At 35.6% G+C, this 17,132-nt stretch overlaps 1 protein-coding gene across 2 annotated transcripts in view; it reads left to right on the forward strand.

Moving 5' to 3' along the window:
* The window catches only part of Eda2r (ectodysplasin A2 receptor), a 47,357-nt gene that overhangs the window by 23,512 nt on the left and 6,713 nt on the right, over positions 1 to 17,132 (forward strand). For both annotated transcript variants that reach the window (XM_048418010.3, XM_087902738.1), the window contains exons 4-6: positions 12,751 to 12,929; positions 13,456 to 13,541; positions 15,066 to 15,230. In XM_048418010.3, coding sequence (XP_048273967.2) covers positions 12,751 to 12,929; positions 13,456 to 13,541; positions 15,066 to 15,230 — 430 coding nt within the window. The remainder of the gene's footprint in view (positions 1 to 12,750; positions 12,930 to 13,455; positions 13,542 to 15,065; positions 15,231 to 17,132) is intronic.

Here is a 17,132-nt window from a genome sequence, read left to right on the forward strand (position 1 = left end):
CTACTATTCACCATACTACCCATATGCATTAGTCCTCCAATAGTTACTGAAGTTAAAAGGATCATGCTTACTAATTGGCTAAAAGAATACTTTCATAGAATTTTATCCAGCAATGTGGCTGATTCTACAGATAATATTCAAATATTACTGTAAATCCCCGTCTCCAGCCTCCATCTTTGGAGGCGCTGCCCCCTGTGCCCCTTGAAACTTGACCCCCCTCCAAAAAGGGTCAAGGTAGCCCACCAAAATTTGACACCTCCCCTCAAAAAAGTCAAGACCACTCCCCAAGGCTATTTAAACTGCTCCCCCCAAAATAAACACGTGGTTTTCCCTCTTTCCCACGTAGTCACATTGTCAGCTTTCTGGTTTCCCTTGGGATCACCCGAGAGTGCAGGAGTCCAATTAAGCCTGGATATCTTCTAATTTGGTTTGTTTTGATTTGGCTTGAGTGGGATCTTGCATCGGCAGAGAGCTCGTATTAGAGAATATTCCTAACAATTACCAGGCACAATGAGTACATGACAGGGGTATAAATTCTAAATTATGCATATAAATTATATCAATTGAATACTGATAATATTTTGACTGCAATAGAACAACTGATAAACCCAATCAATGAATAACTCAGATGCATAGATCTCAATGGAATGGAACAAGGAAGAGAACAAATCAAGGAAATATGATCTTCTCCCCTTGGAAAATATCATAGTACCGGTCCACAGTGAGATCGAATTAGATAAAATCCCAGAAAAAAAATATATTAAAGGTGCTAGAAGGAAGAAATGGAAGAGAGAGAATAATGCAATTGTGTTTCGATTCTATTAAATATAAGAGAGTCAAAAACAGTATATTCAATAAAGCCATTATAAAAAGCTTTCAAAACCTAAACTAAGAAAATGGCTATCCAGGCTCAGAAGGCATATCAATCACAAAATGGCAAGGAACTGAAAAGATCTTGAAAAAAACTTTCCTAAAATCAGAGTAGTTAAAACTCTCTCTCTCTTTCTCTCTCTCTCTATAGATAGATAGATAGATAGATAGATAGATAGATAGATAGAGATAAACATAGATATAGATATATCATTACTATTGTATAAACTGATGACTTGACCTCTCCATGGTATAGTTGAGGAAAAGGTTTTATTGGAGCTATGAGGGAGAGTACAGTCAGAGGCATCTGGAAAAGTCCAGAACAGGGAGAGAAAGTAGTACAATGAACATAGCCAGTGTACTGAACCTGGCAATGAGAGCAAGGGTGGAGAGTAAGAGCAAGAAAGAAAAAGAGTATGGGGAAAGGAGACCAAGAGAGTGTAAGAGAGAACTAAACTAAGAGGTGTGTGTGTGTGTGTGTGTGTGTGTGTGTGTGTGTGTGTGAGAGAGAGAGAGAGAGAGAGAGAGAGAGAGAGAGAGAGAGAGAGAAAGAGAGAGAGAGAGAGCATAACAAAAATAGCAAAGTTAAAATTAAAAGAAGAAATTATGAGAAGCTATGGAGAGGGAGGCCCATGAGCTGGAGACAGTTAAAGTAAGGGACTGATGGACTGCCAGGATGGACTGAAATATGGAACAGGTCCTTGTGATACTCAGGAAGCCTCAGGCCAGAATATCCTTTGGTATGCTAATAAGCATCAGAAATAGTCATTTATTCCTTCTGAAAGTGATAAGGAAACGGTTCCTTTGGTAGAGGGGAACTAGCTTCACAAGTTCCTAAGGAAGGCTGACTTTTGTCTAACCATCAGAATTTTCACCTGACATCTATATCCAGAAAAGTTATATTGAGGAGATAGCTCAGTTAATAAAGTATTTGCTTTATACATGTGAGGACCAGAATTTAGACACCTTGCACCCATAAAAAAAAAATCCATACCCGGCAGCATGTACCTATAATCTTATTCTAAAGAGAAATAGCTAAAAGGATTTTTACAGTTTGGTTGCAAGCTAGTCTGTTTGGATTTGTGAGCTCCAGACTCATTGAGAGGCTTTCTCTCAAAAAATTAGTTGAAGAAAATCTGTGATTTGCATGTGATCTTGCATGCATGTACACACACCCACACAAACAGAGATTACAAATAAATAATTTATTAATATCACTTATGGCTTTGGAAGAGCAAGTAAAGCCAAACCCTAAATCAATATAAAGAAAGAAATAACCACTTTCCAGGATGAAATTAAAATAATTGAAAGATCAATCACAATAATAAAACAAAGCAGATAATTAATTAAACAAAGACTTGGTTCTTTGAAAAAATAAGTTAACAAAACTTGTTAAGAGAAAAAGAAGGGAAACCTGTTATTCTTTTTTTAAGATAAGTTGGGGGAGGCTGGTCCCACAAGGGGCTCTGGGGTCACTGGAGTTTATTTAGTGGGTTATAGAGGGGAAAAGGGAAAGAGAAGGCGGAAGAGAGAGAGAGAAGCAGCAGTCACCTCTTCAGAAGAGGGACAAAAAGAGAGAAGAGGCAGGCTGGAGGAGGCAGGAGATCCACTTGCCTAGGTGAAAGGGAAAGAGGGATTGGAACTGAGTGGTTCCTGTATGTTAAAAGGTCTGGATACCCAGGTGACAGGCTAGCAGATCATAACAAAATCAAAATTGCCAAAATTGCAAGTGAAATGTCAAATTTTATAAAAGATATCAATGGCATTCAGGAAAAATCTTTTAAGACATTTTATAAAAATGTCTCCCACCAACTTAAGACATCTAAAAAAAATGAATGAATCACTAGACATGTGACTTAACAAAATTAAACTAAGATGAGGTAAATAACTAAATAAAATCTCAATACTCAATGCAGGATGAAGAAGACTTGAGAAGACAGTGTGCTGGTCAGTTTTATGTGAACTTGACATAAGTTAGAGTCATTTAAGAAGAGGGAACCACAAAGGAGAAAAATGCTCCCACAGAATTAGCCTTTGGGCAAGCTAGCAGTTCATTTCCTTGACTGATGATTGATATGGGAAGCTCTAGCTCACTCTGGGCGGTGTCACTCCTGGGTTGATGATACCAGGCACTATTAAAAAGCAGGTTAATCAAGCCTCAGTGAGAAAAACAGCAGGCAGCATGCTTCAGTTTCTACTTCCTGGTTCCTGCCCTGATTTCCTTGAATGATGAACTGTGATGTGGAACTCTAAGCTTGAAAGAAAGTTTTTCTTCCCCAAGTTGCTTTTGGTCATAGTGTTTTATCACAGTAATAAAAATCTAAGACACATAGAAAGACCACCAATTCTCATAAATTAGAAAATAATATTCTGAAAATGATTCCACTGCCAAAACCAAAACTACATAGTCAATATAATCCCTTTTGAATCTCAATGCCATTCTTCACAGAAATAGAAATAAATAAATAAATCTATGTGCTTACACTAAAGACCCTGGATATTTCCATCAATTCTGGAGGAAAAAAAAAACAAAGAAATGCATATACCCACTCATTATTTAAGTTGTACTCCAGAACCATAGCAATAAAAATAGCACTATATGAGCAAAAAAGTTCACTTCTATGGATCAGTGTAACAGAATATAGGACCCAGATATAAGCCCATACTGCTACAACCATATGATTTTTTTAAAAAAATCATGATTAAGAAATCATACTTGAAGAAATGATAATCTCATCAATAAACGTTGTTGGCCAAGCTGAATAGACCTATAACCCTAAAAGTGAGAGTAAAACTTAAAATATAAATAAAATCAAATACTATCTGATAGAACTACTATGACATTGATTGGTAGATGAAATTTTATGAAATTAAAATATTTCTATACTGCAAAAAAAACAATTGAGCAAAGAGACATCTTAGAGAATGGTAAAAAATACCTGCTAGTTAGTAGTATGAAAGAAAGTGTTGTGTAGATCATAAATGTACTGAAAAAAACTAAACACCATAAAAAACACACACAATCAATAAAAAGGCCTAGCAATAAGTGGATTATTCTCAGAAGATGATGTATGGCAAACATGAAAATGAATGCCGAGAGCTTGGTTCAGCTGATACAGTGTCATGTTTAACTTTTGTGTACCAATTTAAAATAAATTTAATTAGAGCATTTTTTTTTGCAATTTCAACAACTTGTCTATCTTTAGCATGAAAAATAGTCATTAAAATTTGAAGTGACTTAATATATGGGCCCATGTATGGACATGTTGAAGTCTTGATACAGACAACTTTGTGGTGTGCTTTGCTGATCATCAATCTTATCAAAGACACAGATTCTTTTCTGGTATTTTGAAATCTTTGCTCTTCTGTTTACATACTCATGGCTCCATCGTTGTTAAAACCCAAAGAATCATATTTCCACACCACAAAAGTCATGAAGCAGAGACAAAGCCAAAAGAGTTTTCCATCTACTGGGAAATAAATATTTCCCCATGTTTCCAAGTAGACTTTTCTTTATATATTATGATATGTAACTGGGCAATGCATGTCTATATACCAGGTAGGTTGACTGGGAACTTTGCATTTGGCAAAAAAGAGTGATATCATGATTGACTAAACAAATTTAGAAACCAGTTTTAGCATGGTCATCGTAGTACCTAGAATGAAATCAGCTATTGATTACTAAAGAAGGCCCATGGTGTTTTGATTAGTTGGTAATGACAACATTTCTGTTCAGTTACCTTTATTTAACTTTATGTTTCACTCATGAATTATAAATAAATATCACTGAAAACAAACTATTGCAGAAAATTAACAGTACTTCCTCAGGATATTTTTCTAGAAGTATAATTGGTAAACTAAATACAATTTTAATATTTTTGAAATATATGAACAGATACCACTTTTGAACATTTTTACTAATTTCCATTACAATTACATGAATTTTCAATACTGCATAAAGCTTCCATGTCCCAGAAGTCAAACCCAAAAAATGAATAATGCATATTTCTATCATCTGTTAATTTTATGCTTTCTTCTGTAATGTTAAATTACTAATTTATGAAACTTTATGAGAATTTTTGTTACTTTTTAAATATTTGATAGAGAAATATACTAACCTGTAAACTGTTTCTTAGTGCAATGTTTACTGTTTGAATTCTACTCATGTAAGGTGCTTAAGTAGACCAACATTGCCAAATAAAATATTTTTTAGTCATTTATAAATTAAACAAATATATTAAAATCAGAAAATATTTCAATTTATTTGTATTTCATTATTTTATATGTGCTTTTTATATATTTTGTCTTTACCATGTTATTTTGTTAGTATAGTAATAAATTCTTAAAATTAAAATGTTGTATATTTGCAGATAAACCAAACCATTCTTGATTATGATTGTTAGCTAATTGTTTTTATATGGTACAAACAACTTTTCAAAAGAAATCTCTAAACCTACTCCATGATGAGCATCAAAATTTTGTGTCAGCATCATCAAAGCATGATAAAATTAAGATAAATGTTTCATGGTTATAAAACTGATTAGCAGCAAAAGCATTTGGGAATCTGAATCATTTAAAAACAAAATTCCCTTTGCCTCCTACCTATGAAAGATGATTCTCAACAAGAGTTTTAAATGATAATTTGCATCTTTTTAATTCTTTGGAAATGATTCATTCATCAGTGGAAGAAATGGCTACTGGGGGTAATTTGATAGCATCTGATTTTATCTACAATGCTCATTTCTGCCTTTTAATTGCTTTGCTTAGATGATTTAAATTTAAGATTATTACTGATTGGCATTTTAGAGCTTAAGGCTACCATTTTAGTTTTGTTCTCTCCGCTCCTATTCCTTTCGCTGTCTTTTCTTGCCTTCCTGCTGGTTACATAAAAGTATCTTTTAGGATTCCATCTTGATTTATTTGTGCCATTTTATTGTATTTCTTTGTATTACTTACATAGCCTTTTAAGTACTAAAATACACACATGTAATTTTCAGGGTCTGCTGGTTTCAACTCTTTTTCAATTATGAATATAGAAATATCACTTCCATTTAAGTGTCCACCATGACCATAGAAACTTTTATAAAGAAAGCGTTTTGTTGAGGCTTGCTTGTTTCAGAAATTTAGTTCAGCATTAGCATGGCAGGAAGCACAACAGAATGTGGCTGATATGGCACTGGGAAAGGAACTTTAGAATTCTACAACCAGAACTCTAAACTTCCTGCAGGCAGCAGGAAGAGAGAGAAAGATCCTGGAACTGGTTTGGGGTTTTGAAACCTCAAATCCCACTCCCTCCGTGATGCAGCTTCTTCCATAAGGCCACATCTTCTCCAACAAGACAACATCTCCTATGCCTTTACAAATAGTGCCACTCTCTGATGACCAAACATTCCAATATATGAGTCTATGGGCCTTTCTTATTCATACCACCACACCCACCCACTATAAATATAATTGTTAATTGGTATCAGACATTATACTTTAGTATAATCAGCAAATAGGATTTATAAAAGTTATGAAGAGAGAGGTTTATTAAAAACTTTTTTTTTAGTTTTTCAAATTAAAACATGATTGCATCATTTATTTTCTTCCTTCCCTTTCGTCCCTATTACCATTACTTTATCATCCCTCCTTGATATTGGTGTCCTCTTCTTTGGGGAAAACTATTTCTCCCACGCTAGGCATTCTTTAGTTGCTTGTAGCTCTTTGTGTAAGGCTGAGGCCTCCTGGCCTTTCCCATTCACTTGAACGTGTCTATGTTGTTGTCCTTGTTCTGGTCATGCTTAGGCCTTCACATTGGTAAGACTATGGGTGTATTTCTGACATTACCAGGAAACAGTCTCATTGCAAACTTCTTTATCCTTAACATTCCATGAGTTTTAGCTATAGAAGTTGTTTTGTAGGTGTTTCCATTGGGGCTGGGCACTAAAACTCTGCATTTTTATTATTTATGATCTCCTTTTGCAAAGATAAGTTTCCTTGATAAGAGGTTAGGACTACACTTATCTGTGGGTGTCAAGACAGATATTTAGAATGTGGTTGAAGATATTGATGAATTAGTTAAGTAGCAGTTGTAACTTCTTTCAGATCTCTGACTTCACTAACACTAGGCAATTGAAAAGGTTTCCTGTACCAGGTATGATGTCTCTCTTGTTGAGCCAGTCTCAAGTGAAATTAGAAAGCTCTTGGTTACCACCAAGGTGTGTATGCCACTGCTGTACCTATTAGGTTTATTGTGTCATGGAAGTCAGTGTTGTGTTTCATAGGCGTCATAACTGGGCAGTAACAACTGTTCGTTGTGTTCTTCCTTTGGAAGCTGTGCATGGCTCCATGGTCTCTTCTGGAAGCATGAAAGCTACTCCTCATGGAGGATACATTCGAGTTAGTTCCAGCACAGGGGCATCTGAGCCCTGTGCCTAAAGTGCATAGTGTCTTTCGCAACAGGGACTTACCTTCTTCTTTTGAGGGCAATCACTCTTAATAGCAAAAGGCTTATTTAGGAGTCTCTTGGACAACCCTGGCCAAAAATTCAAATGGAGGCTCCTTATGCCTAGTGTTGGGGTTTTGTGTTAGGTTGGTTTGGGCTCTTGGAAGGAACATTGTCAACCGAGAGCATATGTCAATATATTTTTATGTTAAAAAATTCCTTTTTATTTAACATATGTACATATATTTATGCATAGAGTTATGTTTAATAAGATTTTTGGTAAATAGTTAATAGTGTGATTCCTTGTGACTTTTTTAGACATGCTTACTGTTATTTTATCCTCATTCCCGTTTCTTCTATATTTATCTCCTTCTCCCTTCCATAATTATAGCCTCTCTGCCCCATTTCCCTGATCAGATCATTTATACCTGGCTTCTCCATGCTTTCCTTATCTCAAGCCTATTTTTTGAATGGTTTATTTGTGAATTGTTTTTATTTTTGTCTGTTTGGTTTTTGAGATCTTTACATTTTTTGGGGGTGTTAATCCTCTGCCAGATGCAGGACTGACAAGGATTCTCTCTCATTCTGTGGGAGAACTCTTCATGTGATCATTTCTTTAGCTATACAGAAACTATTTAGTTTTATGATTATAAACTTTATAATTATGTGAAGTCAGTTGTTGACCTCAATTTCTGGGCAATTGGAATCCTATTTGGAAAGTCCATTCCTACACTCATTTCACACAATATGCTTCAGATATTTTTTTCTCTAGACATTTGAGATTTCACATTAATTCTTTGATGTATTTGGAGTTAAATTTTGTGAAAGACTAGAGACACAGGTCTGAGATCTTTCTTCTACATGGGGACATCATGTTTTCCCGGCACCATTTGTTGAAGATGCTGTTTTTTCTCCAGTGTATGTTTTGGGCATTTCTGTAGAATAGTAGATGGATGTGGTTATGCACACTCATGTTGGATCCTTAGGGTTTTTTTTTCCATTGTCCATTTTTGTGTCATTATCATATTGTTTTCACCACTTGACTGTAATAACCTATTTGTATTTGTATTTGTTTGAACTTATTCTATCCTAATTGATAGTCTTATCTGGTTATTCTTTTTCTAAATTTGTGAAAATTTCAGCCTTTGTTTCTTTGGTTGTTTTTGACGCAAATAATTTTGATTTTCCTTTCATGTGCTGCTTGATTATAACCCCAAAGTTCTCCAGTCATTGTCTTCTTTGTGTCTATGCTAGTCTAATTTTCCTGCTGTTTGAACTGCATTCATTCTATTGTTTTATCTTCAGGTTCAGTGATTTTTCTAATTTCCTGTAATTAGTGTACCCGGTAAATTTTGTTTATCAATTTAGTTATTTTTAAAACTTCAATTTGGCTCTTTAAAAAATAATTTCTTTGAGCTGAATGTGGTTAGTTCCAGCTCTATTGCCAGCATTCAGAAGACAGGAGCAAAACAACTTCAAGCTTAAAGTCAGCTTGAGCACTATGTCAAAAAACAAACTTGCCAATAAAAAAGTCATTTATTTGCTGTGGTGTTTTAATTTTCTCTCATATTTAAATGTAATTTGTAATTGCTTGTCAAAACAGTTTTTATGGGTGCTTTAAAATCCTTGTTAAGCAATTCTAATAATTGATTCATCTAACTGGTAGTGCCTGTTGATTGCCTTGTTTTCATTAATCTGATTTTCTTGATTCTTGTTATCACAGATGTTTATAGTGTCTGATTTTTTTTTCCAGGAGACTCAAAGTCTTATTAAAATCTTCCGTTTTATCAGGCAGTTGTCTGTTTTAACATACATGCCTTCTTTATGTATGTCAGTTTGAAAGACTAATTTTCTATATCCTGGGTACAAACATTGTTGCATCTATATTTTGGGGGGAGGTACTGCTGGGTCTTGCATTACTCTGTTAGGCTACCTGTTGATTGCAAAGATTTTTTCTTAGCATTTTCTCTACTTATCTCATTTAAAGGAAGGAAGTCTCTGAGTTTTGAGAAGAAGGATATTTCTAAGACTGCAGTGGTTGTAGAATACTGCTTCCCAGTATATACTCAGCCATCCAGCCTTTGGTGGTGGTGGACTGGGTACTTGTTTCAATAGCCCTGTTATTAATATCATATGATATTATGATATATATATATGGCCTTTTAACCCCCCAAACAAAAATATTCTATCTGTATTCTATAACTTGAGAAATATCTATGAATAATATCAGGCAAAAATTTTATAACTGTTAAACCTGTGAGAGTTAGAATAATTTTTTAACCATAGTGTACAGGTGTTTTACTCCTTTTATTGAAAATGGATTTTTCTCACATAATATATCGTGATTATTGTTTTCCGTCCCTCTCATCCAGATACACCCCGTTCTGTCTCTCAGTAGAAAAGAAACAAGCTTCTAAGGAAAAATAACAAAATAAAATGTAATAAGATAAAACAAAAACTCGCACATCAGAGTAGAAAAAAACAAACAAAATGAAAAGAGCCCAACAGAAGGCACAAGAAACAGATACAGAACAGACCCATTAATTCTCATCGTCAGGAATCCCAGAAAATCTTTCAACCGGAAGCCATAATATAGATGCAAAGACGTGTAGGGTAAAAAGAAAACAAAAATATATAAATAAAGTAAAAATGAAAATAAAAATTAGATAAACTTTAAGAAATGGAAAACCCTGTTCTGGCATTATGAAACAAGAAATGTCCAAGGATTCCATTGAGTTCATTTTTTATTGGTCATCTACTGCTGGGTGTACAGCCTACCCTTAAGAGTTGATTGTTTCTCCAGTGACACTTACTTGGAGAAAAATAAATTTTCATTTGTAAGTGACTATCAAATGAAGACAGTTTCTGAATTAGGTAGGGATGGGGACATTTGTCCCCTTTTCTTTTCAGCTCTAGGACACCAACTGGAGCAGACTCGTGTAGGCCTTGCGTATGCTGCCTTAGTCTCTATAAATTGAGTATTTTTGATCATGTTGATTCAGAGGGCCTTGTTTTCTTCATGTCCTCCATCCACTCTGGCTCTTACACTCTTTCCACCTCCTCTTCTTCAGATTTCCCTGATCCCTGAGAGGAAGGATTTGATGGAGGCATCCCATTTAAGGTTGGGGTTCCAAAATCACTCTCTGAATAATGTTTGGCTTTAGGTTTCTCTATTTTTTCCATCTGCTGTAGCTGCACAAAGAAGCTTCTCTGATGACTGAGGAAGACACTGACCTATGAGTACAGCAGATTGTCATTAGGAGTCCTTTTATTGCTTCTCCTTTATTTAGAACAGTGGTATTTGGACTTATCCTAGATCACTGAGATATCTAGTCTCAGGTTTTTGGTCCCGGAAGCAGTGTTGGATATGGTTTCTCTCTCATGGAGTAGACCTTATATCAAATCAGGTATGGTTGGTTACTCCCACAAGCTTTCTACCACCATGGTCCTAGCATGTCTTGTAGGCAGGTTACCATTGTAGATCAAAGAGTTTATACCTGGGTTGGTGTTTATGCTTCTACTTTGTGTGCAGAGTAACATCTGGTACCAAGAACACTATTCTGCATAGGTGAAGCCTCTAGGTAGGCAACTACTTGAATTCTCCATCTTAGGTGAGTTGCATAAGTTGTTGTCTTCAAAATGGGGACTTGAGGTCAGTTTGTGTAGAGTAACCTATACTCTTGGCAACAACCCGAGTTATTTGGGTGTTCCCATGGGATCACATTGGCCAACAACTCAATGAGATATATCCCATTTCTTGTACTGATGGCTTCCACTTTTTTGATAAGAAATGTCCAGTTGGAGTTCTGTCTCCCCTTTTATTTGACAAATTCATTTAGAGTGCCTTCATATATGTGCATACTTTAGGAAATGTCTACTGCATCAAGTTTCCATACTAGTCCTAAAATGACCCTTAATTTTAGTTTTTTCTCCCTGTATTTCCTCTCTCATCTCCCTTTTCTTTTCCCCAGATTACTTGATCATCCTATTTCAGTATTCCCACCTGTCTATAACTATCTATTCTAGTTCCTTTCTCTAGGGAGATCTATTCATCCCCTCTTTGGAGTGTAACTTAATTATAATTGATTTAACTATGGGCAACAGCATCTAATGCATACCATATTTGTCCTTCTGCGTCTAGGTTACTTTTCTAGAGCTGATATGTTTTTCTGGTTCTATCCCTTTACCTACTGATTCATTTTGGAACAGGCAGATAATATTCCATAGCAGAAATACCCCACATTTTTATCCATTCATCTGCTAAAGGACATCTAGGCTGTTTCTAATTTCTGGCCATTATTAATAGAACAGCAATATACGTTGTTGAGCAAGTGTCTCTGTAGTATGATATAGCAACCTGTGGATATGTGTCCAAGAGTTGTATGACTAGATCTTGAGGTAAATTGATTCCTGTATTTCTAAGGAACCACCAGACTGATTTCCAGAGAAGGAAAGCTATAGTAATCTTTACAGTATGTCTATTACAATCTCCTCAAGTGCTCAGTTATTTTATGCACAGAAAAAATAGTTTGGGAATAATATTAATAGCAGCATTGCATTGATACCTAACTTGAAGCAAAAGCCAGAATAAATCCCTTATCCAGTGAATATTGAAACATTTTTATTATATTAGAGTAAGATGTAATTTTTCATCATTACCCAATGTACACTAATATGTGTTTTACCTGTGAAGGTTAATTAAAAAGATAGGTACTATCTTTCATGTCAGATATTTGCTAGTACCCATCTTTTGACATACTGTAAAATTGTTCTTTCTTGTACTCTTTATGCTTAATAATGATCAGTTGATTTGTGTGTCCTGTGCTGTATGATAAAAGTGAAGTGTATTATTTTTGAGGACAAAATGTTCTCTTTTACCCGATGTTTCAGTCATAGTAGCACAAAAATGAAACCTTTCTTGTATGCTCCATTGTGGCTAATGCAGGTCAGAACCCTCATTAAATCTCTAATAGACCGAGTGTGAGTAAGCCTCATCTACAGAGCAAGTTCCAGGACAGCCAAGAATAGCTATGGCTACACAGAAAAACCCTGGCTCAAACAAACAAACAAAAGAGAAATAACCTTTTGTTTTCACATAGCTAAAGTTTTCAGGTTTTTTTTCTTTCTTTTTTTTTGAAAGTAATTTTATTAAATTATAAAAGTTTCCATTTACGCCCCTCTTCCCAACACCCTCCCACTCCCCCCATTCCCTCTCCTCCTCCCTCTTCGTCCCTTGTTTGTTTTGATTGATGCACTTGGCTTTACTTCACTTTATCTCACTATGCTGTTTATTTCCATTTCAATTTTCCATGTTGGTTACACCTAGTAAATTGATTCAATGACCAAATAATATGGAGGAAACTTGTAGTTTGAAAAATATTGCTTTGTACTATATTCATTTGACTTCTAGCAGATACACTCTTAGAGCTTTTATGACTACGCCTATATTTCAGGATTGTGGCTATGGAGAAGGTGGAGATGCATACTGCACAGCCTGCCCTCCCCGAAAATATAAAAGCTCATGGGGGCATCACAGATGTCAGACTTGCATCACCTGTGCAGTCATCAATCGGGTCCAGAAAGCCAACTGCACAAATACCTCTAATGCTATCTGTGGAGACTGTATGCCCAGGTAAGCCATTAAATGATATCAGTCTTTCTGGAACTTTTTAGAGCTATTTGATGTCCCTTATCATCCTACCTCTTAGACCCTAGTAAAAGTATTCTAACTACCCATGTAATTAAGGTCTATGAATGGAAAGCCATATATTCCTAACTATATCCCTAAATATAAAATATCCACCAATTATCAAACACAGATGAGTGCTTAAAAGCTTTTCAATCGTTCTGATAGTCTGTCTAAAATTTAAAGTAAAAATATTGCTTTAGACAGATTGCACAGAAATCATGAAGAAGTTGGTATGCTATACCTGCTTCCCTGTCTCATGACCTTAACTCCCCTTTTGGCTATAGGATGTGATGACTTAGGAAAATGCTGGACTGAAACACACATGTCAGAGATCCCCCAAGGGTAGGTACTGCTTCCCATGCAGGAAACATTAGGGAAAGACTCTTAGATATCCCCTACAACCTCAGGAAGGACTGTTACAATCAATTGCTATTTCATCCCTCCATATTCCTTTCTGCTCTGATCACAGATTCTACCGAAAGACGCGCATCGGGGGCCTGCAGGACCAAGAATGCATCCCATGTACAAAGCAGACTCCTTCTTCTGAGGTTCAGTGTGTGTATCTATTTTTCTCTCCTGTCTTCCCCCAAACCTCTGTGTGTCAACGAAGTCAATAGACATCTTTATTCCTGTAGAAGGAAAAATACTCCTTAGTACTCCTTCTATTGCATTGTTGGTAAAGGCAGTCACCTATGACTAAACCTCAAATTTTCAACATTCAGACTCATTGGACATCCATCATTTCCCTTGTTTTGAAAATTGAATCTAAATGAGGAAATATTTTTATTCATGCTTTGTGACCTACTTGGCTGGGTTTGGTGCCATAATAAATGCTACAATGTACTTTACAAATAATAGCATCTCTACACTTATTATTTGCAATTATAGTCAATATTGCTATTAGAGTCGATACACATGGTATATGGAAGTTCTTAGGCTTTAGACCACATTAATATCTGAAAAAAGAGCTAGAATCTATCTATATCCATGCCACTTGACATTTACTTGTTTGTCTGACTTCTATAATTTTTGACTGTCTTCTAATATAGTCTTTCAATTATTGGTGTATCTCTAACAATCCCTAAAAATTATGATAAATAAAACAGACTTTGCAAAATACACTTAAGTATAAAAATATAAAGTCCTTAATAGCTGAGATTTCTAGATAATAAATCCTATTTTCAAAATATTTCCTTCAGCGTTTTAAAAGAACAGACATAATAACCTTCCCTTTTGATCCTGTCTGAGTCCTCTTCATTCCTTCCCTCCACAGAAACCACCACTGTCCTGAAATTTTAAGCAGCTTTTTACCAGACTATCCTATGGCAATAAACAAATCCCGTGTTTCTTTTCAAAAGGCCAAAGCTTCATCTATCATGTGCCTATGATTGCTAGACTAGGTAGTGCCCAGTTCCTTGTCACAGAATGAAATGATTGAGATGTATCAGCTCTTGACTGACTCAGTCTAGAAATGACATGCATTGTTTACATGGGCTGCAAGTATGTTGTTGTCTTTACTGTAACGGTGTAAAGAACACAAAGAGTGTGTCGTTAATTCATGGGCATGTTCTTCTGCTACCTTCTTCACTACTGTTTAAATGTTTTTATTACATCTTGTATATTCATATTCTTAGACAATATTGCTAGTATTTTGTATTTTACAGCATTTTTCTATAAAGGTCATCAAGCTATTCTTCACTTGGTTTTTCTCCACTGGGTTATTTATATTAATCAATGAAAGGTCTTTTATGACGTCTTGGGGGTAAATCACGATTTACTGATCTAGTATTTACTGATGAGCATTTTAATTTGGTTCTATTTTTTAGGTTCTGTTACTAAACATAGCATGAATGAACCACAACAGCAGTGTCTTTTGGTTAGTCATGCTAATTTATACAGTGCCTGCAGCATATGAGTTTTGCTTTTTCATTATAATCTTACCTACTATCAGATAAGAACATAACAGCCCTGAGAGAGATGACCTAAAGGAGATGTGGCCTAAATAACTTTAGGGCCCTTTTCTGACTCTTAACTGCCCACATTGACTGCCTCTCCTATTATTTTGTTGGTGTTCCACAGGTACCTTCCAGTTGAGTTTAGTGAAGGTAGATACACACACTGTTCCTGGTAAGGAAGCCACACTTGTCGCACTGGTGGGCAGTTTGCTGGTAGTGTTTGCACTGGCCTTCCTTGGACTCTTCTTCCTCTACTGCAAGCAGATCTTTAACAGACATTGTCAATGTGGTAAGTGTGTCTGCCTAACATTTCATATGAAACAAAAGTAAAATACAATTTTTGGCAAAAGAGGAAGATTTTTGAGATTATAAGTCAAGGTGCCTTCCGTATCACATTAGAAAATCCCAGGAATGATGCTCTGTTATCATGTGGAAACTATCTGGCATGGCATCAAAAAACACGGAATGTCAAAAGGGCTAGAATTTACTTGGAAGTTTAGTAGACCAGTTTATTAGGTTTTAAGGGTTTATGGAGAGTCTCTTTCATGGGTTCATGGAAATCACTTGGTAAAGAAACCCTGAGACCAATTACCTAACTTTATTTTTAAATAATAGTGTAACTCAAATTATATAAATTCTTTAGGATTATTTATTTTTAATCTTCAAAATGATAGATGGAATTGGATAAGTTGTTTAAACTGTTTTCTCTATTTATGTATTAATAGATTCTGAAATATCAGAATTGGAGATTTAGATATACCTGAAACATGACTAATAAAATTTAATGAGGTCTACAGTAAATGCTGTCAATATAGGAGTTTCCCAAAACTGGATAACCGAAAGCATAGTGTTTAGTCAGCATTCTTATGTTATTCTGTCTTCCAAAATTCTGCTGCTGAAGATCTGGCCAAAGCCATAGAAGATTGGTACATTAAAATCAAGACAAATGGTCAAGTTTAAAGTCTTGATAATACTTTTACTTTTGTCAATTTCATCTATCAGTCAATAATGTAAGACAGAAAGTATAGTTCATCCGGGAGCGAATACAGAAGAGGTGGGATCATCAGGACTAAATAAGACATTAGAATTCCAGACAAGAATATGAGTGTTCAATGCAGCTTTAGTGCAATTAACAGAACCAAGAACTAAACAGGGACAATAAAAAAAACCTAACATAGATTAATAAATAGACCTGTATTAGCAAAGGAAAGGATGGACTTTACTAGATATAAGAACTGTCAGGATTCCATAACTAAATGGATACTGTACCTGAAGGAGCATGTTATTATAGCTTCATTCTGTTTGTGTTGGAAAATCCTTCTTAAATAGAACTTGCTTAGTCAGTTTGGCTCTAGAGTCTATCAATGATGTACCTCTGAGTATTCCTTGTTTAAGCAAAGATGAATCTAGCATTTCATGAGATGTAGTTTTCCCCTCTTGATTCTCAATGACCCTTCTTCAGCTTTACTTCAATCTCCTTAAAGCTCCTCTGGTAGCTCTGACAGTTTAGACAATGGTGGACTGCTGGATCTCTGTCTCATTGACCAGAAGGTCAATCGGAAGGTGGTGTGTAAAGTAAGAATTCTTGCCCAGTACTGAATCATGAGTAATGAAGTGTTTGGGTCACCGGTCTCAGCAAGGTGAATGTGATGGGACATCTAAGCCCTGCCTGTCTCCCTGTTCTTCCATTGGGAGAGAAGAAATGAATAACCCCTTTTCTATACTATTGCAGTATCCCCTTGGGAACATAAGGACAGGTAGCTCCCTCATGATTTCCATATGAAAAATGTGCTTATTAGTACTCACTGACTTACACTCATTCTATGGCTTTGTAAGGGAGGTCAACTTGATGTGAATTAAATCCAATGCAGATGCAGGAAAAAGAAATAGGATTGTGACATACTAGAAGGACCATCTCCTCTCTAATCAAGAATCCATTACTCAGCTGCATCCCTTTGCTACCACTGTGAAACCTTTCAAATTTTCAAATAATCCAGACATTTGTAATTTTGTATGAAATTTTCTTATGCACTCACATAATTTGAACAAACTGTGGAAATGCAGTCACAGTGGGGAAACATGAAGACACACAGACTCAGTTTGCAACCTAATATTGAGTCTGACTCATGCATGAGTGTTAAATTACTTATCTATCATTGTTGTAACAAGTTGTCATATTTAATGGCTTGCC

Source organism: Myodes glareolus, chromosome X (assembly GCF_982192425.1).
Source record: "Myodes glareolus chromosome X, mMyoGla1.1, whole genome shotgun sequence".
Taxonomy (NCBI): domain Eukaryota; kingdom Metazoa; phylum Chordata; class Mammalia; order Rodentia; family Cricetidae; genus Myodes; species Myodes glareolus.